General features: G+C 42.5%; 2 protein-coding genes across 2 annotated transcripts; one reads left to right on the forward strand and one right to left on the reverse strand.

Moving 5' to 3' along the window:
- Positions 1 to 581: 581 nt before the first annotated feature.
- On the reverse strand, positions 582 to 3,307 carry LOC308398749 (gonadotropin subunit beta-1-like; the record flags this gene model as incomplete). Its single annotated transcript, XM_080885531.1, has 3 exons — positions 3,198 to 3,307; positions 1,722 to 1,902; positions 582 to 773 (listed from the first exon to the last, which is right to left on the reverse strand). The coding sequence occupies exons 2-3, from the start codon at positions 1,878 to 1,880 to the stop codon at positions 582 to 584; spliced, it is 351 nt and encodes a 116-aa protein (XP_080741657.1). The 5' UTR covers positions 1,881 to 1,902; positions 3,198 to 3,307.
- A 15,742-nt stretch (positions 3,308 to 19,049) lies between these two features.
- kcna4 (potassium voltage-gated channel, shaker-related subfamily, member 4) lies at positions 19,050 to 21,408 on the forward strand (the record flags this gene model as incomplete). The annotated part of the gene is made up of 1 exon (XM_080885491.1): positions 19,050 to 21,408. The coding sequence occupies one exon, from the start codon at positions 19,050 to 19,052 to the stop codon at positions 21,135 to 21,137; it is 2,088 nt and encodes a 695-aa protein (XP_080741617.1). The 3' UTR covers positions 21,138 to 21,408.
- Between the last annotated feature and the right edge of the window lie 3,201 nt (positions 21,409 to 24,609).

Here is a 24,609-nt window from a genome sequence, read left to right on the forward strand (position 1 = left end):
GGAGGTTTTCTGCTCACTAGGCTGTGTTGAGTTGAGTAGAGAGACACCAATTTGCAGGCACTTTGCAGGGGGAGGGGGGGGGGGGGGAGTTCAATATGCTGCAAACTCTATATTTTCATTTCCACCTGTCAAAAGAGGAGAAGTGTTCTGTTTTCTTTGCAAGATTATATCCTGTTCTCAGCAGGGAAACCTGACTCGCAGGATTATTGACTTTCAGGGGTCAGTCACCCCGCTCAAAACAAAAAGGGAAACTGTTGGGTGGTTGCTTTTCTAGCTGACTCTACAGGTCTGCTGCATCTACACAGTTTCTTCTGCTGTGACTTATGACACTATAAGACTGAAGCGCGCCACTAATAATGCAAGCGGTCTAATAACGACTATTGATACCTGTGTTCTGGTGTGACCACAATTACCTACACGTATAAAGAGAATAACTTTTAAGGGAGGGGTTGCATTTATAAAAAATTGTAATAAAACAGATTGAAACAGAAAGGCTTGTATCACTGGTTTATTTCAGAGGGAAGAGGTGCAAAGAAGATAACTGTTAAGTGCAGGATGAATACTGGGGTTCTTTAAAAGGGCTAACAGCTGGGTATGTATCCAGACAAGGTCCCGCAGTCTGTGTTTGCATTGCATGCAGTGCACTCACACTTCCTGGCCACAGGGTAGATGAAACCCCGTGGACATTGCTCTGTGTATTTCACCTCGTAGGACCACTCTCCGTTGCAGGTTTTCTGTTTGGGCCCGTCGTCAGTATGAACATAGTTGGGATCCTACCAGCAGAGCAGAGGGATCAGACACATGGATATAAACACAGTCAGTTCCATTTCTTTAAAGGGATTTCATTCCAACTTCATGAATCTGACAGCTTTTGACTTTTGCTGCCACTATTTAAGATTATTTAGCTTGTGAGACATTTAAAAACTCAAAAGTACAAGATTTTAATCGGCTTTGCAAACATTTTAATAAATAAACTAATACCGGACTACAACCCTTTCAAAAGGGTCACTTGTGGTATCTTTTGATGTTAGAGGTCAATTTTAAATTTTCATTTTCTATATACTTGTACAAAGTTTGTATAATTTTGATGGTCATTGAATGTGTGCTTTAACCCTAAAGCTTGTATTATGTAATGATCTCTCATTATAGTATTTTTCTTTCTTTTCTGTTTTTATGGAGCAGTAGTATGTAGAGAGGGAAAACAGGTGGAGGGCCAGGGAATGACACAAGAGATGGCTTGGTGAGGATCAAATGTGTGCCCCTGCAGTAGCCTTTAAGAGGTCTGCTATAAAGTTGTAAATGTGATTTATCTTTAAAGAAAACTTATAGCAATACATAATCTTACTGAACACTATAAAATTTTCAGATTGCAACTATTATTGTCACCCCCAGCCACTCAGACTGGATGACTGCGAGGCTGGTTCTCGGTTCTGGAGGTTCCTTGTTGTTAAAAGGGAGTTTTTCCTTCCCACTGTCACCTAGCGCTTGCTCATGGGAGGTTATGTGATTGGGCTTTTCTCCGTAGTGCCTTCACCTTACAATAAAACACATTTAAGTGACAGCTGTGGTGATTTGTATAAATCAAATCGAAATGAATGATTTCCTCAGGAGCACTGAGCTCAGCTTAACACATCACGTCTAAGCAGAATAAACGCACATGTCTCACCGGGAAAAACAGTGCACAAGTAGCACAAGTTAGAGGAGAGCGAGTCACTCTTCACCTTTTGGAAACACTGTCCTTCACAAATGGTGGTGTCGACGAACTCGGTGGTGCCGCAGGTGTCCACAGGGAGGCTGATGTTCTTTGGGCGACAGCCGGAGCTGCAGTCTTGCTCCGCCCCCGCCAGCGCCAGCACTGCTGCCATGACAACCAGCTGCATCCTCTGCCGGATGCACTACACGCTGCTGCCACAAGAGGGGATCGGGTATCAAATGAGGCGCTTTGAGACAATGTCAGAAGTTTAGTGTTGATTAAAACGCGGCTGTGTCATTATACATGATTATATTATGGAGATGTGGATTAATGGCGTTATTTCCTCTACAGAAGAGTAATGTATACACTCAAATGTGCTGGTGTGCATTTACAGGAGTGGTGGCTGATTTAGTGTGCTGTAAAACAAAATGTATTCTGAAATGAAAAGCGGGAAATAATAGTCGAGATTATTTTTTATTTTATTTTTCAGAGTTGGATCTTATTTAACTGCACATTTTTATTCATCTTGTAGACTAGATCCTAAAAGAGTGGTTCACTTAAATTAAAGCATCCAGCCATGTAAATATAGTCATAGCTTCTGTCTTTTCAGATTAAAAGACATCCATCTCTGAAATGTCTGTCTTCATCTCAAGGTAAAACGATAAATATTGTAAAACACGATTAAAACATGCATTCTTAATGGTATTAAAAAGATTACATTTCCAAAGCTCAGCACATTACTCAAGAACAATAGCATGTCTTTCTGCAGAGGAGCATTCCTGACTGCAAACAGATGACCTTTAATCTAATAAAATACAGATAAAGCATGATTAGCTCAAGGCTCAGTGAGTTTTTCCACATCTCACACTGATATGTCATTTAAAGTATGCGGAAAAAGGGAAAGAAATATAAAATATATTTTGAAAAGCTTCCAAAGTTTCCAAAGCTAATAATAAATTTCCACTTTGAAAAACGTTTTTTAAATGCTAAGGCAATTATGGTTCGAGAAAGCTCAGAAGCAGTGCTTTAAATTAAATTATCAAATTAAATTTGGAAAATTTGACCTAAAACTACTATAGATACAAATGAATAACTGCAATAAAAATAAAAATAAAAAAACAAAGGAAAATTGTGGTTTAGCATGAAAACGATGAAAAGATGACAACCTATATCTTTTCTTAAAGCCAGATAGAAAATGAATTCTATTATTAAACAGCCTAACAAAGATGATAAACGGATGATGCACAGAATTTAATAAACCTCTTCTAATTAACCCCTTTCATGCACACGGCTGTTTCTTCAAACTAAACCCTTAAATGACATCATTTAAACTCTTTGATATGTAATATCACAAATTTTTTTTTCTGTTAAACCTCTTTCTAGAGGAAGAACTCAATCTGCCACGTCCCCACAACTATGCTATAACCTCATTCTGTCTTTAACAGCAGATCCGTGACAACGTCTTCAGCAGCTTTCTTGTCATCTACATGAACAGGAAACATACCTGTAGAGCTCTGCTGATGCTTTGAACCTCTGCTGAGAGTCCTGTCCCTTCGTTCGCTCTCTAAACACCTGTAACAGCTTTCAACCTGCAGCTGTCTTTATTGCTTAAATAGCACCGCTCACAAATCTGTTTAATCCTATCAGCCTTGGCCAGGGCGATAGTTTTCCTACCTGTTTATACATAACAAGCAAATCCTCGTGTCTTTCCTTAAACACTGCAGGGACGTCCCATGGCTCGAGGCCTTTCCTCCTACAAACGAGGAGGAGTGGGGCGGTATCTTCAGAAATCTTGTTTAGGTTATGTGAGTGAAAGGCGCAGATGGACACCAGAATTATAAAAATAAAACTGCCCCCACAGTGAGATGGCAAACATAGATATGAGATGCACTAATTAATTTGTGTGCTCCATCTCCATTACTCCATTGTGTCATTTCTTCTTTTTCCACTGTGTCAACAGCGCTGGCACATATTGTTGTATTTATAGATTTATTAGACCACCTGCCATGAAAACAAGAAAACACAAACAATTTAGAGATCTGTCAAAAACTTCATGAATTCATGTTTTTATACCCAAATTTGAGGCGGCACGCCGGACTTCTCTGAGGAGTCAGGAATTAATCGAGCGTTACATTCAACCAGGAAAACTATATTTTCTGTTTACGAGTGTAAATAAATAACTGATTTGACATCTTAATCCAAAAATAAAATAATCTTGTTTATTTATTTATTTTATTAAACAGTAAATTTGAAAATTCTTGGGGAAAAAAATTAGCATTAAAAATATAAAGTGCTTGAGCACACGGGTGGATTAACCATTACAGAAACTTACAGAAACCAGTACTTACCAGCAATGTTAACTTAGGGCAGCATACGCTTTACACTCGATGATGGTCTCTTAAATTTATTAAGCACTGTGTGTACAGGCCAGCTATTATCCAATATGTAACATACAAGTAAAAGTAAGTAAAGTATTTTTCTTGTCATGATCTGAACAACGATATGTCACTGTCTGTGAATACAGGAAGTCTAATCAGCAAAAAATATTTGCTCTAAATGAATTGCTATTTTAGGACTGTTCCTGTTCCTTCACATCATTTTATCTCAATGAGGTAAAATTTCATTTTCTCTTGGACCCAGTGATAGAAGGCACATTAAAGAAACAGCACTTCCACAATGAGCTGATTTCTTTCAGGTAAAAAGGTTTATTGTCTGTCTGGTGTAGCAGACATTCTGACTCACAGCAGACACTCATTAGTGTATTAAAGAAGGCTGCATTATCTCAGGGGAAAGCCATTGCTGTTGGTAAGTGTCCTGTATGTGTTAGCTCAAGGCAGATACTTAAAAAAGTAAACTCCTAAAAACAAATGAATTTGTTTCGTTGATTTGCATAAAAACATGGAGGAGGACTATATTGTGGTGCTCAGTGCCTAGAATTACTGTTAATGTGAGATGTTTTATTATAAAAGGATAATTTGAATGCATATGGCATAGCTGAGCAACTGCTACAGAAACACTCTTGCATCCCTCGCCTCTGGGATCATCTTCATCCAGATGTACATCTTCAGAGCCCTGTGTTGTCCTTGGTTACATTATGCTTGTTAAAATTTAAAAGATTTGATTTTTTGGTTGTTTTTTTGTGCATTATTAGGATCCACATTAGCATCAGTGTTAGTTACTCTTGATGATGTCCTCCATTCATACGTACGCATAGAATCAACATTCACAAACACATGAACATAAGTAAAAAAAGCAAATCTTTACAGATATTATTTTGATTCATAAATAAATCTTATTTCCTCTATAATGTCATCTCATCCATTTTCTTAAATGCTTCTATACTATTCAAGGTTTCAGGGGTAACTGGAGCCTATCTCAGCTTAATAAATCTTGAAACTGCTCCTACTTTAAATGAATCTTATAATTTTATGTTGACCATTTCGTGACAGCATTCTATATAGTACATTATACATTTATTCCAAGTCACGTTTATAATATATTCCTTATTAAAATAGAATATTCTGACTGATGTTTAGCGGTTCGCCAGTCCAGGTTACATTGCATTGCAGCGTGCAACATGCAGTTTTATTCTGTACTACTTGTGCACCTATGTGAAAAATAGTTTCCACGGGACTACCTACAGTAAGCACACAACGTCAGCAGCTTGTAGATCCACATTCAAGTAATCTTAAGTGATCATTTTCTGTATGACTTTATCTGTCTTTCACATTGTTAGGAAGGAATTTTGGCCAACTGTTCTTTACAGCACTGCTTCAGTTCATTGATATTTGTGGGCATTCGTTTAAGCTCAGCTCTATCCAGTCTCATCTGTCCAAAGGATATTGTTTCTGAACTCTTTAGTTTGTTCAGATGCAGCTTTGCAAACCAAACTGTGCTGCCACGCCCTTATCAGAGAGAAGAGGTGTTCCCCTGGTAACCATTTCAAACAAGCCATACTTGTTCAGTCTTTTTCTAAATGTGCGGCCATGACCTTTAACAGTTAACATGCTAACTGAGACCTGTAGAGTCTGATATGTAGCTCATAGGTTTTAGCATTTTCTCTGAGCATTGTACTTTCTGACCAGGGGGTGAATTTTCTTGGATATTATGTTAACACATCTGTAAATCCGATCAGTAAAGAGCAAAAACTTCACTGCTCACCTATGTATTACAATAAAGTTTAACTTTGAGGCATGTATGAAAAAAAGTGGATTTCAATGGAGAAGTAGGCAGGAAGTCAGCTTGCTAGTTTCTTTCTAAAGATGATATGCCATACACCATGATCTGACCCAGGGAGGAAGTGTGGTTTCACATAAATATAGACAGATAACTAGACAGCAGTGATGTCTGTGAGGTTAGTGAAGTTGGGGTAGCTTGCATAAAATGGCGTGCTACCTGGTGGCTAGCTGCAGAGCTGTGGTTGGGATAATATAAACATGTGTCCTTTTTTTAATGTGAGGTTCCCTGATGGGAAGAGCCAGATGCAATCCTTTTGCAGGAATGTGATTGAAATAGAATATCTGAGAGGATCCATTCACATTCACACAAGGTTAGTTATTAACATGCCGCTGTGTGTTTGGATGACTCGCTATGAAAGATTCCTGATCCTAAGCCTCATTTACCGATTTAAATCTTAGAGTGACTCTTCCCTGAAGCATTCAAAAATTTGCGATTTGGCACCGTGAGCCCGTGGGCTGTAGGTACATCGTAAGGTTTTAAAAACTGAGTTTAAAACCGAGCTGCAAATTTTATTTTAATAATAAAAAGCCATAGAGGCAGATTATGACCACTGATTGTTTTAGGGGTTGTTTATATTAAATAAAATATTTAAAAAATGTTGTTAAAAACAACATTCTTAATAAACGTAGCAGGATCTATGACTTAGAAGCAGTATTGTAATGTAATCACCTAACAAGTGGATCCAACTCTTTGAGTAAGTATAAGTATTTTTGCACTCGGGTACAGCTTTAGATTTTATAGAGCACATACAGATTCCAAGATTCTGTGAATCTTCGAGAAATTCAGTGTTCTGCTGCTGCACTCGGTAAAAGTTAGCACTGCACCACAATCTGGACAAGCTGCAGTGACAGTAGAATTTAACTACCTGGGCAGCAGCCATCATAATTCACCCAACTGCTGCTCCGTCTGCCCTTGCAGCCACTAGGGAATCAGGTTTCCCGGGCATCCTGCTAAAGTGCCGTACCTGCTTAATAAGGCTGCAAGGACTTTTATTGAGTCAACCCCATCCTCTGCGGTGCTACTTCTTTTTAGGAAATTTTGGCAGAAATGCATCATGTTTTTTGTGCATTTTGCCCTGAATGAACACTAGGCAGATTTGATTAATCTTATATTTAGAGCAAAACGGATCATTAGTCATTTTCTGAGAAAAAAATGGTATAACAGATGGTAGTTCCTCTTAAAAAAAAGCACATCTGCTCTGAAAATTGATTAATTAATTGCGGTGCTGAAATTATATCATCCATTCATGCATTCTGTCGATATGCTGGCTATCTGGATAGAGAAGGTAAGACTTTGAAATTCATGTCTGCATCACAGTCTGAAAATCAGCCCATATGCTCTGCAGCAAGCTAAAAGAAAACACCAGCAAAAAATTGCTGAAATTAGCAGGATGTTTCCAAGAGAAAACACCTTCCCACAGCCATGAGAAGAAGTCCTGCCCTGTCACATCAGGGTCCACTGGGAATCAATTGGGCAATGATGAACTGTTCCCGGGCCCGTGATGATATTCTGCTTCATAACTCGAAGCACTGCTATATAAAATGGGCTCCTTTGGGTGTAAAAGCTCATAGCTCTAGATGAAGCCACATATAAAACAGCTCCAAGTCATACATCTTGCTGACATCACAGATTTCATCCATGGGTCATTGGTTTTAAGCTTAGGAACAGAGTCCCATTGCTTTCTCTCTTTTCTTTTTATCAGTGCAGCATAAACACTGCCATAACCGCATCAACACCCTGCACAAACATGCTCAGTCACACCTCGCCCCTGTCCTCTGCTGCTCCGTCTGCTAATGCATGAAACACAAGCAGACTTCTTTAAACTCGTTTTGTCGCATGCAAACCCCCCTAAAAAAAACAACAACAACAAAAAAGACTCAGCAGTGCCCTGAACGCACTGCATCACCCCACACTCACGCTCTCTCCCGCCTTCCACCTGGTCTAAACAAACGCCTCCACAGCACTGCCAAGGACAAGACTTTTGTTTGGTGACTGCGCTGGATATTTCTGCGTGCAGGTCGAGTGTGGAAGTAGGTGGTAGGTGTGCTTATGTGTATCGACCGCTGATGATTCTTTGCTGACTTCTGTTGTCTACCTTTTCTCCTTTACATTTTAATATTCAGTCTCATTTCATTATTTGACTTATTTTAAGCAAATGTAAATGTGTTCTTTTATTGGTTATAAAGTCCTTAAAAACAGCTAAAGATGTAAAATACTGCTCAACAAAAAATTAAAGGAACACTCGGAAAGCAAATCAGATACAAATGGGGAAAAAATCATGCTGATATCCCTGCTGTGATGGACTGAGTAATGTGTTAAGAAGAAAAGAATGGCACACGATTTGATGGAAATTACAATCATCCAGCTATAGTGGGCTGAATTCAAAGACACCCACAAAGTCAATATTAAAAATGATGCAGCAGGTTAATCCAGTTTGCCAAAATATTACAACTCAGAATGGTGCTTTATTTTATTTATTTTATCAACTTTCCTTCTGACGATGCTATCTGTGTTGAGAGCTCAGTGGATCTGCGCTGGACAGTGCAGATCCACTGAGCGCAGCGCAAGCTAGCAAGACAGAAGCTAAGCTCCTTGCAACATGGCAAATTGAACCTCCCCCACCCTCATTCAGATCTGGCGTTTGGAACTATTTTGGTCTTCATGTGAAGTATGACCCTGAAGGTAAGCGCGTCATGGACAAAAGTAAAACAGTATGTCGGATGTGCCACGCAATGCTCAATTACATTGGTGGGAACTAGTGCGTTAGCGCAGTTTGCTCGTTAACGTGTTGACACCGTCCAGCCCCATGCACGGGGCGATCCGTGGTAGCTCGTTAACGGAGATTGGCCGTGTTGTGGCGTTAAAGTCATTTCAGATTAACGCTGACAGCACTAGTGGGAACACAACGAATATGACTGCACATTTACGCCGACATCATCCTAGTGCAAAGACAAGTGGAAGCAGACAAAAACAACAAGCACGCATGCTACAAAAACTTTACCCGAGTCATTTAGACAGCCGTTAGCACATGATTCTCCTTATGGGGACCTGATATGTTTAATATGCTGCTGAGAATATAGCTCAGAAGAAGCGTATAGTGTAGCTTTTATTTTGGAAAGAGCCATTTCTCTGTAATAAACTCTCTTTTCCAAAGATGAGTGATTCCTCGATCATCCATCCATCCATCCATCTTCATCTGCTTTATCCGAGGCCGGGCCGCAGGGGCAGCAGCCTAAGCAAAGAGGCCCAGACCTCCCTCTCCCCAGCCACCTCCTCCAGCTTATCCGGGGGAATACCAAGGCGTTCCCAGGCCAGCCGAGAGATATAATCTCTCCAGCGTGTCCTGGGTCTGCCCCGGGGCCTCCTCCCGGTGGGACATGCCTGGAACACCTCACCCAGGAGGCGCCCAGGGGGCATCCTTGTCAGATGCCCGAACCACCTCAGCTGGCTCCTTTCGATGTGGAGCAGCAGCGGCTCTACTCTGAGCCCCTCCCGGATGGCCGAACTTCTCACCCTATCTCTAAGGGAGAGGCCAGCCACCCTTCGGAGGAAGCTCATTTCTGCCGCTTGTATCCGCGATCTCGTTCTTTCGGTCACTACCCACAGCTCGTGGCCATAGGTGAGGGTAGGGGCGTAGATCGACCGGTAAATTGAGAGCTTCGCTTTTACACTCAGCTCCCTCTTCACCATGACGGACCGGTGCAGCGTCCGCATTACTGCAGCTGCAGCCCCAATCCGTCTGTCGATCTCCGGCTCCCTTCTCCCATCACTCGCGAACAAGACCCCGAGATACTTGAACTCCTCCACTTGGGGCAGGAACTCATCCCCGACCCGGAGTGGGCACTCCACCCTAAGACTCTTATGAAAAGGATACCGAGGGAACAGTTTACCCTGCCCGGGATAGGGTTACCGGGGCCCCGCCCTGGAGCCAGACCCGGGGAGGGTGCCCGAGGGCGAGCGTCTGGTGGCCGGGCCTTAGCCCATGGGGCCCGGCCGGGCACAGCCCGAAGAGGAGACATGGGCCCATCCTCCCGCAGGCCCACCACCCGCAGGAGGCGCCATAGGGGTCGGGCGCATTGTGTGTCGGGTGGCGGCCAGGAGCGGAGGCCCTGGCGGACTGACCCCCGGCTGCCAAGACTGGCAATAGGGATTTCTCGATCAGATAGATTTATTTTTTTATTACTTTGTTGTTTCAGCAACAATAAATTTAAAAACTGTACTTTTGAGTTAATATATATTTATAATTTTAATAAATGACAAATTAAAAAAGCATGAACATTTTTTGTATCGAAAAAATATTGAACCGTGACACCAAAGTGTCGAACCGAACCGAACCGTGAATTTTGTGTATCGTTGCACCCCTAATAGATAGATAGATTGTCAATTAAGCAGATATAAGGCCTGGAGTTGATTCGAGGTGTGGTGCTTGCATTTGGAAGATCTTGCTGTGAGCAGACAACATGCGGTGAAAGGAGCTCTCCATGCAGGTGAAACAAGCCATCCTTAAACTGCAAAAACTGGAAAAATCCATCAGAGAAATTGCTGCAATATTAGGAGTGACAAAATCTACAGGTAAACTGGTGAACTCAGCAATGCAAAAAGACCTGGACGTCCACGGAAGACAACAGTGGTGGATGATCGCAGCGTCATTTCCCCCTTCACAACAGACAACACTCTCCGGGAGGTAGACGCATCAATATCCAAGTGTACCATAAAGAGAAGACTGCATGAAAGTAAAGAGGGTTCACTGCAAGGTGCAAACTAGTCATAACCCTCAAGAATAGAAAGGCTAGACTAGACTATGCTAAAAAAAGCCGACACAGTTCTAGAAAAAACATTCTTTGAACAGATGAAACCAAGATCAACCTCTACCAGAATGATGGCAAGAAAAAAGTATGATGACGGTGTGAAACTGCCCAACACATACCACATCATCTGTAAAACACAGTGGAGGCAGTGTGATGACTTGGGCGTGCATGGTTGGCTGTGGCACTGGGACACTAGTGTTTGTTGATGATATGACACAGGACCAAAGCAGCCGAATTAATTCTGAGGTGTTCAGAGACAGTGTCCGCGCAAATCCAGCTAAATGCAGTCAAGTTGATTAGGCGGCATTTAATATTATAGATGGACAATGACCGCAAACATACAGCCAAAGCAACCCAGCTGTTTATTAAAACAAAGAAGTGGAATATTCTTTATTCTGATCTGATCTTAACCCAACTGAGCATGAATTTCACTTGTTGAAGACTAAACTTTCGACAGAAAGGGTCACGGCTAAGGGGATGAGCTGTGTGGAGAAAATAAATGAGGATCCAAGCACAGGCACTCACTGAGATGTGAAGGTGGTTTATTGTAAAATAAAGCACAAGGTGAAAAATGGCAAAACGGAACAAAAACTAATCATAGTGGGTCAAACTAAACTACTAAATAGCAAACATGAACACGAACATGTAGGAGGATGAACGGTGGCGTAAGAAGGTGGACGGCAGGGAAAAACACACGGAGATTCGCAGTAGATTCACAGACAAACCAGCAACTAGTACACACAGAAGAACACAAGGAGATTACACACAGGTGGGGAACACAGCTGGAAGTAATTGACAAGACGAGGCAGAGGAAGCAAAACTGAATACACTCACATGAGACACGGACCTTCACAATAAAACAGGAAACAAGAAACAATTCACAAGGACGCTGACTTGACGCTGAACTAAACCTGCACTAAACACAAGACACAAAACCTAGGAACTAAACCCTTAAGCAGAATAAACTGAAGCAGACTAAATAATAATAATAATAATCATCAAAGCCCAACAAGAGATCAAGAATATAACCCATCCATCCATCCGCTTCCGCTTATCCTTTTCAGGGTCGTGGGGGCGCTGGAGCCTATCCCAGCTGTCATAGGGCGAGAGGCGGGGTACACCCTGGACAGGTCGCCAGTCTGTCATAGGGCCAACACATACGGACAGACAACCATTCACACCTAGTGGCAATTTGGAAGAATATAACCCAAAATACAAAATCAAACTAAAGCACAAGCAACTCAAAATGCTGGGTCAAAATGACCCAGAACTATGACAGAAAGGACCACAAACAAACAACAACTAAAAACCCTGCAGAAAAGGGGCTGGCCGAGTATTAAAATAGAGGAAACCCCAGCATCTGGTGATGTCCATGAGTTCAAGGCTTCAGGCTGTCATTACCAGCAAACCAACTATTACAAATGAACCTTTTATTTTCAGTTCTTTGATTTGTCCAATTATTTTTGAGCCCCTGACATCAAAAGATTGTCTTAAAAATTGCTGCATTTTTCTGCAACGTTTTTGTTCAAGCCACTGAATTAAAGCTGAAAGTCTGCACATCAACTGCATCTGAGTTGTTTCATTTAAAATTCACTGCGTTAATGAACCAAAACCCAAAGAACCAAAATTAGAAAAAAAGTTGTCTGTCCAAATATTTACGGACCTAACTGTATGTTAAACCTCTTAAATTAAAGCTGAAAATCTGGGCTTGAATAATGTGTTGTTTGTTTGATTTAAAGCGCACAGTGCTGGTGTACAGAAGCAAAATTACAAAATATGCATCACTGTCCAAAAACATACCGAGATATCTATGATACAGCGCTGAGTTTTATTACATACGGACAAGCTGTAAAGGTTATCATTGCTTCCTGTACTGCATTTTAAAGTTAAGTAAGTAAAGTTGTAATTCTGCATGATGGCTTTGAAAAAAACAGAAACAAATATTGATTGTGTCTCATGCATAGAGAGTTTGACATTTCCCTCGTCTTTTTATGAATTTGGAGTGCTGGATGTTTTTCAGCGGGTATGCTTTGTGAGAGGCAGAAGGGTTTTTGATGAGCTCTGGCACTGGTTCAAAGTGCAACTAAACTTGTGTTTAATAAGGCACCTTGCATCCCCACTCTATCACCTCTTATTATTACTGACCTCTGGTGCTGACTGAGGTGGATACTCGGTGAATAAGAGCAGGGGTTGAGGGGAGCATGATGTCTCCGTGTGCGGTGGGTGGAAAGAGCTTACATGTGGTACAGACTAGAAAAGACCTCCACTTAAGTCTTAGTTAAGTATCTGAGAAGTACAGAGAAGGAGAGAAGACTGTGAAGATGAGGCTCTTTAGAGAAGCAGTGAGTGAGATTTGCACTGTCAGCAGCATTGATTACTTCACAAGCACAAGCATACACATTGGGTTTTACATTTCGTTTCATATTCTCTGGTATCAAAATGTAGCACAATGGCCGTATGAAAGAGTTAAGAAGGAGACTGCACAAGCAACCAAAAATATCCCAACAGGAATATTAGAAGTAGAGATTTGGTAAATACCTTAGAGGATTATTAGGATTCCTCAGAGGAATATTGTATCTGGAATAACAGGCTGTCCGTGTCCTAATTAGTGCTTTTGTTTCAGATGTATACTTTGAATCAAATGGACTGAACTCAATGGGCTATAGCTACTGATTGCTTTGTAGCCCAGCAGTAGGCCTGCAGCAGTACCTGCAGAAAAACTAATTATGTGTGCAATCAAACCTGGGAGGTTTCAAAGGTGCAGTGAGTAAGACCTGAGTGCAAAATGATCCACATAAATCTGCGGCAGCAATAGGGTGAATAATCGATAACACTGACTCAACAGTTACCTCACCAGGTGCTGTGATGTCTGGTATTTAAAGTTACGGCAGTTGTTATCCCAAAAGACGTGTCTATGGACACCTTTGACCCGTTAACAGACGGCTGACAGCACAAACAAGCTGAAAGTATTGCCAAGCAATGATGAAATTACAGAATATGATATGTTTGTGAACTGCATTTGTCCTCTACTTGTTTTGGTCAGTTGCATCCTTGAGCACACTAATCATCACATTGCCTATTGTGTGTTTCATGCACCAAATCTGTCTTCTTTTGCTTGGAGTATCATCATTTTCACAAAGTCTTACAGCCGTATGCAAATAAGAGCTAATGTGGCCACATTAATGAAAAATCCTTGTGGTATTCATTATACCCACTTGTCTGTGGTTTTCAGTACTCATTACTCAAAAAAGTAATGCATTCCTAATCGCCTAGTCAATAGTAATGCATTGTTTGACTAATTAATACCCTAACACAGTAATTTGTTAGCCTGCTTGTTGTATTGCACTCTCCATTCTTTCTCCTGCAGGCTAGTTTCGGCTGAGAAGATGACCTCTAATTACACAGTATATGAATTGTTGTGCAGTCGCTTTAAAGAATATATAACAAATTAGACAAGAAAGGTCCTGAAATATTTTGTCTTTCTGTCTTTCTTGGCAGGGTTACTGTTTACACTGTTGACACTATGTCAACACTGCTAGTGCTAGTTTCAATCAGGTTTGTGTCTGGACTTTGAGCAGCTCATTGCATCACCTTGTTTTTTTTATTTTTCAGCCATTCTGTTGCAGATTTGCTGTTGAGATTGGGATCATTGTCCTGCTGTGGGCTGATATTGGTCAAGCTTTGGCTGTCGGATGGCTTCACATTAGACTCTAGAATGCTTTAACAAACAAAGTTCATAGTTGACTAGGTGACCAAATCTACTGTTGTGAACTTTAACGTTTAATAATGCACAAATTTAAATGATTCAGACCAACAAAGAGCCAAAACCTGCTGTTTGTACAGAGGTGCTCACACTTGCTCATGACTGGTTAATCCAGTGCATTTGATGAGCAGCATATTGCTACTATTGACCACCTTAATTCCTATGGAAGCATTAAGGGTGTGTGTAGTTTTTCACTGGACTGCATAGACTCCTGTGAATGCGTTCTCATGACTGTATATTGACCAGACTCTGGTGATTAATGAGATACATCCCAGTTACATGCAAACAATTTTATCCCTTGAACTATGTTTTAAATTTTTTTTTATCACTTATGACAAGCCTTACTGATGTAAACAAACTTTGAAAAAGCAATAAGAAAGTGTTTTCTGCGTAAACTTCAAAGACTCCAGCTCTATAAATCAATTTAAGAGTGAGCATGTTTGAAATTTTCTTTCTTTTAGTTTAGAAGTTAGCACTTGTTTGGCTGCACATGTAGATTTGATTCATGTCTTACTTGATGTTTCTGTACACTGCAGTGTTTTATACTGCCCAGGATTAATTACAACTATGGCAGACAAGAACATTGGATTATGTCACGCTGTTGAAGCTCAGTAACAAAATAACTTATTGAGACCAAGAAAAAAGTTGACCCCAAGTTGCTTTCTGATGCATCTGTTCGAAGGTGAAGGGAAGTCATGCTCGGTGCTGTCAGGAGATGAGGTAGAGGAGGGACAGACATTATGGTTTTTAAGTTGCAGGACTTGATTTCCCTACAACAAACTGCAGTAACGGATCATCTGGTACTCTAGAGTTACATGTGAATTATCTACTCATCTACACAGGCCTTCCACGATCTCGGCAGAATGAGGCCAACAGAGCACATGGTTTTTTTTTTAATGACATCTTTATGGCCACATAGGAAGGTTGACTGAAAGGTTTTGTTTGGGTTTTTTTTGGCAGATATTATGTTTCTGTTGCTAAAAATCAAATTGTTTTCTAAATTTGAGAGTGTTAACTGGGTTGAAATTGGCTCTTTTTTTTTTAGCATGGAATATGAAACAGGTCAATGTGGCCATAAACGCCAAGACAGGTGGTTCCCTGTTTACATCAAACAGAAAATAGGCACTACCAAAACATCAGAGCCACGCCAGCCAGAGAAAGGTGGAGCATTAACATCAAAAACATTCTTCTGCATATCCATGTTGATGGCATGACTCAGATAACATAGGATGGAAATGTACTTCCCTAGTTATAGTGAATTCAATAAGTCAAGACAGATTCATCAAAAGTAGGCAGTCCATCAAAGCGACAAATGATATATTAATACATAAATTATTTTGAAAACAACAATTTGTTGTAATGTGTTTCTTTCAACCACAGTGGTTAAAAATCTCAGTATCAAAACAATTTCTTGTTTGGGCCTCAGGAGGAAGAAAAACATCAAGATCATTTCTTACTTTGAATGACTGCCTAATCTTAGCCTCCTAAGACCCAAACTCTTCCACTGCATGCATTTTTAACTTCTCTTAGATATTTGGGCATATTGGGGCCCGATAAATGTATAAACAAAGAAAAAAATGGTTTTTTTTTACCTTATTTTTGTTTTAATGAAAAATCAGAGCCACATATGAGGATATTCGTTTAAAATTTTGATAGAACAGTAGCAGTATAATGTCCTCGTAAGTGGATATCAGGCCGTTGAAAAACAAAATTTAGTGTTTTGGTCTAAATCACCCAAAATGTGATGTCCACATATGTGGACGCCAGGTCCTAGGGGGTTAAAGAATCTGTCTTGACTTATTTAACTGGCTATAAATGGGACCCAGTATATCTGAGTCCTGAAGGTATCATGCCATGAATGAACACCTATTTACTGTTCAAAGTAGGGTTCAAACTGGATTCTCAATGGCATGTCCTCCACTGAGCGTTCACCTTCCTGCTCTGTCTGGTCCTCCTCCACCTCATCACCGGACAGCACAAAGTCTGACTCCCCTTCTACAATTCTGAGTAAAGTCCTTTCTGCCTCAATCTTTCCTTTGCTTCTTGAAGTGTGGATATAGGTTGAAAACAGGAATGAGTAAGTCCTCCTGTCCACTACACAGAACACTGTCTGTGTAATGGACAGTATTCACAGTTCTTTGCATTTTCCACAGTTTGTCATGTTACAGCCTTATTCCCAAATTCATTTCTCACCTCAAAACTCTACATGCGATACCCCATAATGACCAAATGAAAAAAAGTTTGCTTGAAATTCTTGCAAATTTAGTAAAATAATTATATGAGCAAGGGCCATCATTTTGAAAAGAAAGCCCATGTGGAAACTTGAAACCCTGAGATGTCTCCTTGACAGTACAGTAAGACTCAAATAGATTGCATGAATTGTGCTCGTGGAGGTCTCAGACTCGTGTCCCCCCAACAGAGGACAAGAATGAATCGCTGGGTCATAGGAGGTTAATGAACACTTTGCATTCTGTTTCGAGTGCTCTCCTAATCAAATATCAGAGGGAGGGCAGGCACAGCAAACATGAATTATTGGTTTTTGTGGCCTCTGTGAACATTTTTTTTGTTGTTGCATGAGCTAACCTTTTTTCCTGTGATAATATTAACAAAAACAATGTTAAACGATTGTTAGGTGAAGTGAAATTGTATGAAAAGTATTTCCAGTGCTTTAAATTCACACTTTTTAAAGTTACAATATATGGACGTATGTAAATAAGTGATGTATGCATTTTCTGATTTAATATGAGAAAATAAACAACAACAACAGCAAAAACACCGATTAATTTTTTTAGGAAAGTGGTTGGTGACTGCAAAATGCATAGTTAAAATATTATGTTAATGCATTACTTTTTTTAATGGTGGGGAGACACAAACACACCGGTTGCTACCCAGCAGTGACAATGAAGGGCAGATGAAGCTCGGGTGAGAGACTGCAGCACGGTGCGCAGTGACCGGCTGCAGCCACTGGGGGAGGACCGAGCACCGCCTGCACGAGCTGCGGTACACGAGCGACTTTCTCACTGAGACTCTCCATCATCACACAGAGACACACACACACACACACACACACAATGGGAGGGATCCAGGAGTATAGGTAGGGATACGGCGGCAGACAGACAGATGTGCGATGCTCAGACTTAAACCATGAAGCCATTCCCCCTCGCCCGTGCGAAGGTAAACTTTTACCCACCCTCGTATCTTGTCTTCGTGTGGAGCTGTCATTGATGCCAACTCGCTACGCGCACACCTGCTACTTCCTCCTCTTCTTCTCATTCTTTTTTTCTCCTCTGGAGGGGGTAACATTATTGCTCTCGGCATACCAGAAGCGATGCAGCAGAAACGGAGGCTGAAGTGGCGATAGATCCTGTTGAATTGAGACAAGACGTCGAGACGCAGCCAAAAAAAGTGTCCTCTCCAGAGTGCGTCAGAGCACGGATGTGTGTACTGGATGTGGATATGGTCGCTGCGTGGATACAGCGAGGGATTTTGCGGCGTTACCCTCCAAAATCATAACGGGGATTTGAGCGAGAGTGAACAACTGCATCCTCACCTAGCCTCCTTCCCCTGCTTCCTCCATCAGATTGGTTTGTGAAGAGGGGGGGCGGGGGAGGGGGGGGGACTGAGGCGATGTCGTTTTGGCCCCCTTTCAGATGTAAGTATGGATGTTAGAATAAAGGGAGGATACTTTAATGCGTAAATTGTATTGTAACCATAAATGTCTTCCATATTCCTTTGTGTTCACTCCATAGTAATAATGATGGTGATGATAATAACAATGATGTATTTTGATTGTGTATTCGATAAAACAACACACATCGATATGAAGGTTTTGGTTTTATTTGCCTAAACCAACTGCTGTTTCCTCCTCTCTTCTTGTTCTCGCAGCTCCTGAGAGCGTCAGATGAATAAAGTCATTCAAATTCACCGGAGCTGTATAAAATAACGGAGATCTCTCTTCCTCTCTCTCTCTTTTTTAAACTCGTCCTAAAATGGCAACCATGAGTGACCAGGGAGGATCAAAAGACGCATTCGGGCGCAAGCCCGCCTCGCGGAGAAATTAACCACCTGATGGGCACCGGAGGAACCGAGGAGAGACTGTTTAGGTGTCGCTTGTTGACTTGGTGATTTACAATGCTGAGCAAATAAGGGGCGCTGCAAGTTTGACCGAGCGTCTGCGTAACAGGCTATGCCACCGGCCTTTACATCTGATCTTTTTCCTTCTTTCTTCTTCTTCTTCTTTTTTTTTGGATATGGTAATGATGTCATGAAATACCGGAGGAGGGGGGGCTGTACCTAAACTGGAAGAGATGGCAATCAGTATCATGTAAGTAGGATACATGGGATTCGCTCAGCATGGACCCATCTGAGGTGTGTTTGCTATTCTGACTTTCTCGCATTCACGACTGATTGGTCGAGAGGCTTCATGCCTCATTTTGTCTCCCTGCGCGCGCTGAGCTGCAACTTTTGTCCTCTGGTCTGCGTCCACATCACAGCGCGCGAGCGCTTACTGTAAGCGTCCGCGGACCGAAGCGCTCACTGACTTAAAATGGAGTTTGCCATGGTGGGCGCGGACGGTGGGTGCAACAGCCACCTGCCTTACGGATATGCCCAGGCTCGCGCGCGGGAGAGGGAGCGCGAGAGGGAGCGCCAGGCTGCCCACACCAGAGCGGCGGCCGCAGCGGCTGCTGCCGAAGGTGGAACGTGCACGGAGGGAGGTGGAGGAGGAGGTAGCTGCGGTGGCGTCGGAGGGTCCACCTCCAACACCTCCTCGAGCGCTCATCTCCTTAACAACCGCCAGCATCAGTCTCGCGCCGCCTCCTCCGCGAACGCCAACATCAGCAGCGGCGGTACCGCCTCGCGCCCCTCCCCCTCCTCCTTCACCTCCACCACCACCACCTCCACCTCCTCCTCGCAGCAGAACCAGCAGGAGCCCGAGCAGCAGCAGAGATTTGTCCGAGAGCGGAAAAAGCAGCGCGGCGTCGGACGCTGGAGACGGAACCGGGGCACTCTCGGTGGGGACCTGCGCCACTCCGAGCTGGCTCTGCTCGGATCCGAGGAGGACATCATGATAGAGGAGGAAGAGGCCGAAGGAGCCGAGGAAGAGGAGGAGGAGGGGGGCGGGGGCGACCGGGGGAGCAAAAGGTCGAGTTTTTTGTGCAACATGGATGATGATGAGGAGACCGTGTCGATCACCGACAGGCGGCCCCAGTCCGGATACGAAAACGTTTACAGCGAGTGCGGCTGCTGCGAGAGAGTTGTCATCAACGTGTCGGGTCTGAAGTTTGAAACTCAGCTCAAGACGCTCACTCAGTTCCCGGACACGCTCCTGGGAGATCCGGACAAGAGGATCAGGTACTTCGACCCGCTGAGGAACGAATACTTCTTCGACCGGAACCGACCGAGTTTTGACGCCATTCTTTACTACTACCAGTCAGGCGGGCGCTTAAAAAGACCAGTCAACGTCCCATTTGACATATTTTCCGAGGAGGTCAAGTTTTATGAACTCGGGGAGGAGGCGATACTAAAGTTTCGGGAGGATGAGGGCTTCGTCAAAGAGGAGGAGAAACCTCTGCCGGAGGATGAGTTCAAGCGCCAGATTTGGCTGCTCTTTGAGTATCCGGAGAGCTCGAGCCCTGCCAGGGGGATCGCGGTCGTGTCCGTCCTTGTTATTGTCATTTCTATTGTGATTTTCTGCCTGGAGACGCTGCCGGAGTTCAGGGATGACAAAGAGTATCTACAGCCACGAAACAACTCCTCTCAAGCCGATCACGGATTTACTCCTTTTAACGACCCTTTTTTCGTCGTGGAAACGGTCTGCATCATCTGGTTCTCGTTTGAGATTATAGTTCGCTTCTTTGCCAGTCCGAGCAAAACTCTCTTCTTTAAAAACATTATGAACTCCATAGACATTGTTTCCATTTTGCCTTATTTCATTACTCTCGGCACGGACCTGGCGCAGCATCAGGGCAACGGACAGCACGCGATGAGTTTCGCCATCCTGAGAATAATCCGCCTTGTCAGGGTGTTTCGCATCTTCAAGCTGTCCAGGCACTCTAAGGGGCTGCAGATCCTGGGTCACACCCTGCGTGCCAGCATGAGGGAGCTGGCCCTCCTCATTTTCTTCCTGGTCATAGGTGTCATCCTGTTCTCCAGCGCGGTGTACTTCGCCGAGGCGGACGAACCCACCTCGCAGTTTACGAGCATCCCGGACGCGTTTTGGTGGGCTGTAGTGACCATGACCACAGTGGGTTACGGAGACATGAAGCCCATCACTGTGGGTGGGAAGATAGTGGGCTCCCTCTGCGCGATCGCGGGCGTGTTAACCATTGCGCTCCCGGTCCCGGTCATAGTGTCCAACTTCAACTACTTTTATCACAGGGAGACCGATAACGAGGACCAGTCGCCGGTGGTGGAGAGCATGCCCCCGGGCTGCCCGTACTTCCCTGACTTTCTAAGAAAATTCAAAGGCTCGCCCTCTGGCTCCTCGCTCGGTGACAAAGCGGAGTATATGGAAATGGAGGAGGGGGTGACGGAGTCGCTTTGCGGGCTGGACAAGAGCCCCAGTAAAGGAAACGGCACAGACATAAGCAGAAAAAACAGTACTAACTCAAAATCCATTCAGACTGACGTGTGATTACAATTAGAGTTTATTATTATTAATTATTTTTCCTGAAGAAGAAGAACACGCCCTATAAAGATAATTTTGAGCATCATTTCTGCCCAACAGCAGGTGACCCCCTCCCGCCCTCACATCCCCAACACAAGTTTGAAACACGCCTCAGACACACACACGCACACACACACGCACATTCATGCCACTGATTGGCAGGTTGTGATGCTTCTCTCTCTTTCTCCTGTTTTTAACCATCGCGCACTTCTCTAACAGCAGCCTTTCCCCCAAACCATCTTCACCACACACCAGTCTATTTGTTCATCTAAGCTGTGCGGGCTTCCAAATCTGACATCAAATTGAAATTCTAGTAAAGACAGGCTATGCATTCGCACTTTATGAGTTTCATCTGTCAATAACAGATATAGGGATGATCGTTTTTGCTGTTATGCAATAAAGTTCAAAATCTGTTTGCACTAATGTAGATTTTTTTTTTTTTTTGCGCTGGGTTTTGACAGATTTGTATTCAGAGACAGAAGCTGTAGGCCATGAAAGTGGCGCGTATTTAGTAATCCTCTGACCACTTCGCTAAAGAATGTTTGAACAACTTCCTCACAGAGAGCAGACTAAGGATATTAATAATCCCCTTTATATGCTGCCAGTAAAACTAAAGAAAAAAGAAAAAATTGGAAACGAAAATACGGATAAGTCTTTTGTAACTGTTCCAGTATTTAACATTAAAGAAAAGCTAACTGATAAGACAGCATTTAGTAAACCAGGGCTACAGTTATTTCTATGACACCTACACAACTATGTTTTTCCACAACAGGCCAAAAGAAAAAAAAAGCCTTCTATTGCTGACCCACTGCGAGAGCTAAGCACAGGAATCACCAGTTTATAAAATGGCTGGAGAAATGACTCGCCCCAGGTTTTGTATGGACATGCTTGTTGGAAACTCGGCGACAGCAGTTTCCCCCAGTTTCATTTAAACCACCTCAAAATGACAATATCCCTTTACAAGGAGGCAGATGGAAAGTTAAAGCAAAAATGACTCATCGTGGAAACTCATTGGAAGGGAGCTTGCGAGCAATTTTCTCTCCTGTCTGCTGGACTTCGTGCACAATTCCTTCCCCCCCCCACCCCGCCTCACCCCCCAAGAGGACTGCGATTATCTGCGAGCTCGGAGGATCGTCATGATGTGGATGTCTTCCAAGGTATGTGGCCCACAGCTTGTGTGTGAAAATTATTATTTGTTTTAAAAAAACAACCTTGTAATGATCAAAACAGCGCCAGTCACATGTTTTTAATGGAAAATATATGCCACTAAACAAGGTCCCATCTCGAGAAAAACACTTTCATTCCGAGCACGACACCCTCACTTTTATTTTCAAACACTCCCGTGTTACTTTGACAACAGAACCACGCGTGAATGCGCGTGCGTAAAGCCCTGTAGACGCTGGAGGAATGTGGCGCACATTTTTCCAGTCTTCATGTGGCCAGTTGATGTTTCTGCTGTACAACATTTAAGCTGTGTTCAAGTGTCATATGCAAAACCAATAACTGCAAAACTAATAAGGTGACATAAGTCAGATTGCTGTGATTTTGTGCCAAATATTTGGAAAGATCTAACACCAGGAATTGTGTTTCTGCAAAACTAAATTCTAAGTATGATGGCAAAGTGCTGCAGAATTTACTCCCTGCTTTGCTGCACATCAAAAGATCATTTTACTTGTTTACTTGTTCTGTTTTGTTATATACTGAACTGCTGCTTTTATAATTCCAAATGCTTTAGTTAAAGATTTTTAAATCGCAGTTTTCGCTTTTCAGATGAGGAAAAAAACAAGAAACAAGCGGGTGCTTGTGTGTGTGCGTGCTTGTGTGTGTGTGTCTGGCACTAGATGGATGTTTTTACAACCATCTGCTGAAGGAGGAAAGTTTCTCTGAGTGCTTACACTAAATCTTAGTTTAGGACATGGATGCACAAGCAGGACTGTGTGACATCAAATAGTCTGAGAGCCAGTCAAAGTTAAATATGCCATTTACACAAGTGGGATGTGGAAACTAAAAGCTTCCAATGCACAAGAAATAAGTCAAACTTAGAGAAGTAAGAGGCATCCTGTGCCAAGCAGTTGAACTTTTCAAATAAGCAATCAAAGCAGAGTACTACAAGTTTTAAAGCACATCTTTGTGTTTAAAATTTGAAGTGATTTAACGCATATTTATACATTAGGCACATTAGGCCTTTATTTCCAATAGAGAAGTAGTGCAGTAAGAACAACAAACAAAAAAACTGTTTAAACTCTAAAAACTGTGTTGCATGCTGGGAAAAGTCAAGAAAACAAAAGTCGATTGTCTCAAGACTTTTCAGTCTTCCGAATAATTACAGAATGCATCAAAAGATGCTATGACATCAACGCTCAGTTCCCATCTTAAGTCAAATCTAAATGCGTCTGTATTCATAAAATCGAACCAGACACCTCGCCACTCACTGTCATTGCTTCTCAGCGTTTCTCTGCACGCTAACACTGCATCAGCATGTGATAATTTATCTCACGGAGCGCTTTCTATCCTCAGAGGAACTCTTCACGCGAGATATTCTCAACACCTGCACCCACAGCATCACAGCACACTCTTGGCACAGGGCCATCGCCTCTTGATACCTCACACTTTGCACTTACATAATGTGGCTTATGGCAAGAGGCAAAATCCAAAACATTTTTTATGCAAATTGTGTGGGTCAGGCATATTTTAAGGCTTGTAGCTGCTGAGTTGACTGCAACAGCGTGTGTCATCCTGAGCCATGGAAGCTCAGCGACTCGTACTGTTCATAGAGTGCTTTTGCCACGTACTGGGGGAGTCTTTGTAGTGCAGATTTAAACCATATGGCTGGGCCATGTGACCAAGTGAGAGTTATTTATGGTTGTTTTTCAAAAGGTATTGCTTTATTTACCACTTTTTATTGTACCAAAGAACATAAAAGGGAGGAGCACATAATGTCAGATTTGGTTATGTAAGAACAGGAAGTACAGATGAGGTGAGGTTATCAACTCAAAGTTTTCCATTTTTGGCAATCAGGGACTAGTTTGAGTAATCTCATCTGCATCAGATTTTTCCAGTGTCAAGATTTTGTTATTGCTTCTGTTATACAGGGGTGAGTTTTGCTTTTCTTATCCATTATATGAATAGATGGATTTTAAAGTTAATTATTTGACTGAATCCAACAGCTTTACTGATGATAGAACTAATAATAGCCCAACACGTGTAAGAGGTGCTAATACAGCCATACTACTATACCACTGCCTGTTGCTTGTTGATAAATGTTGTCTACATTGCTCCTGTGTACTACACTGTACAAACAACAGTGAACCGCAGCGTTTCAGTCTAGTGGTCACATTTTTGCTATACAGAGCCAAAGCCGGGCAAACGCACATGGCTGCCAAGTAGGATCTCTGAATCTTGCTCACTTTTTGAAGTTCATTACAAATGTGCTTGTTGA

The sequence above is a fragment of the Rhamphochromis sp. 'chilingali' genome (assembly GCF_963969265.1).
Source record: "Rhamphochromis sp. 'chilingali' genome assembly, chromosome: 6".
Taxonomy (NCBI): Eukaryota; Metazoa; Chordata; class Actinopteri; order Cichliformes; family Cichlidae; genus Rhamphochromis; species Rhamphochromis sp. 'chilingali'.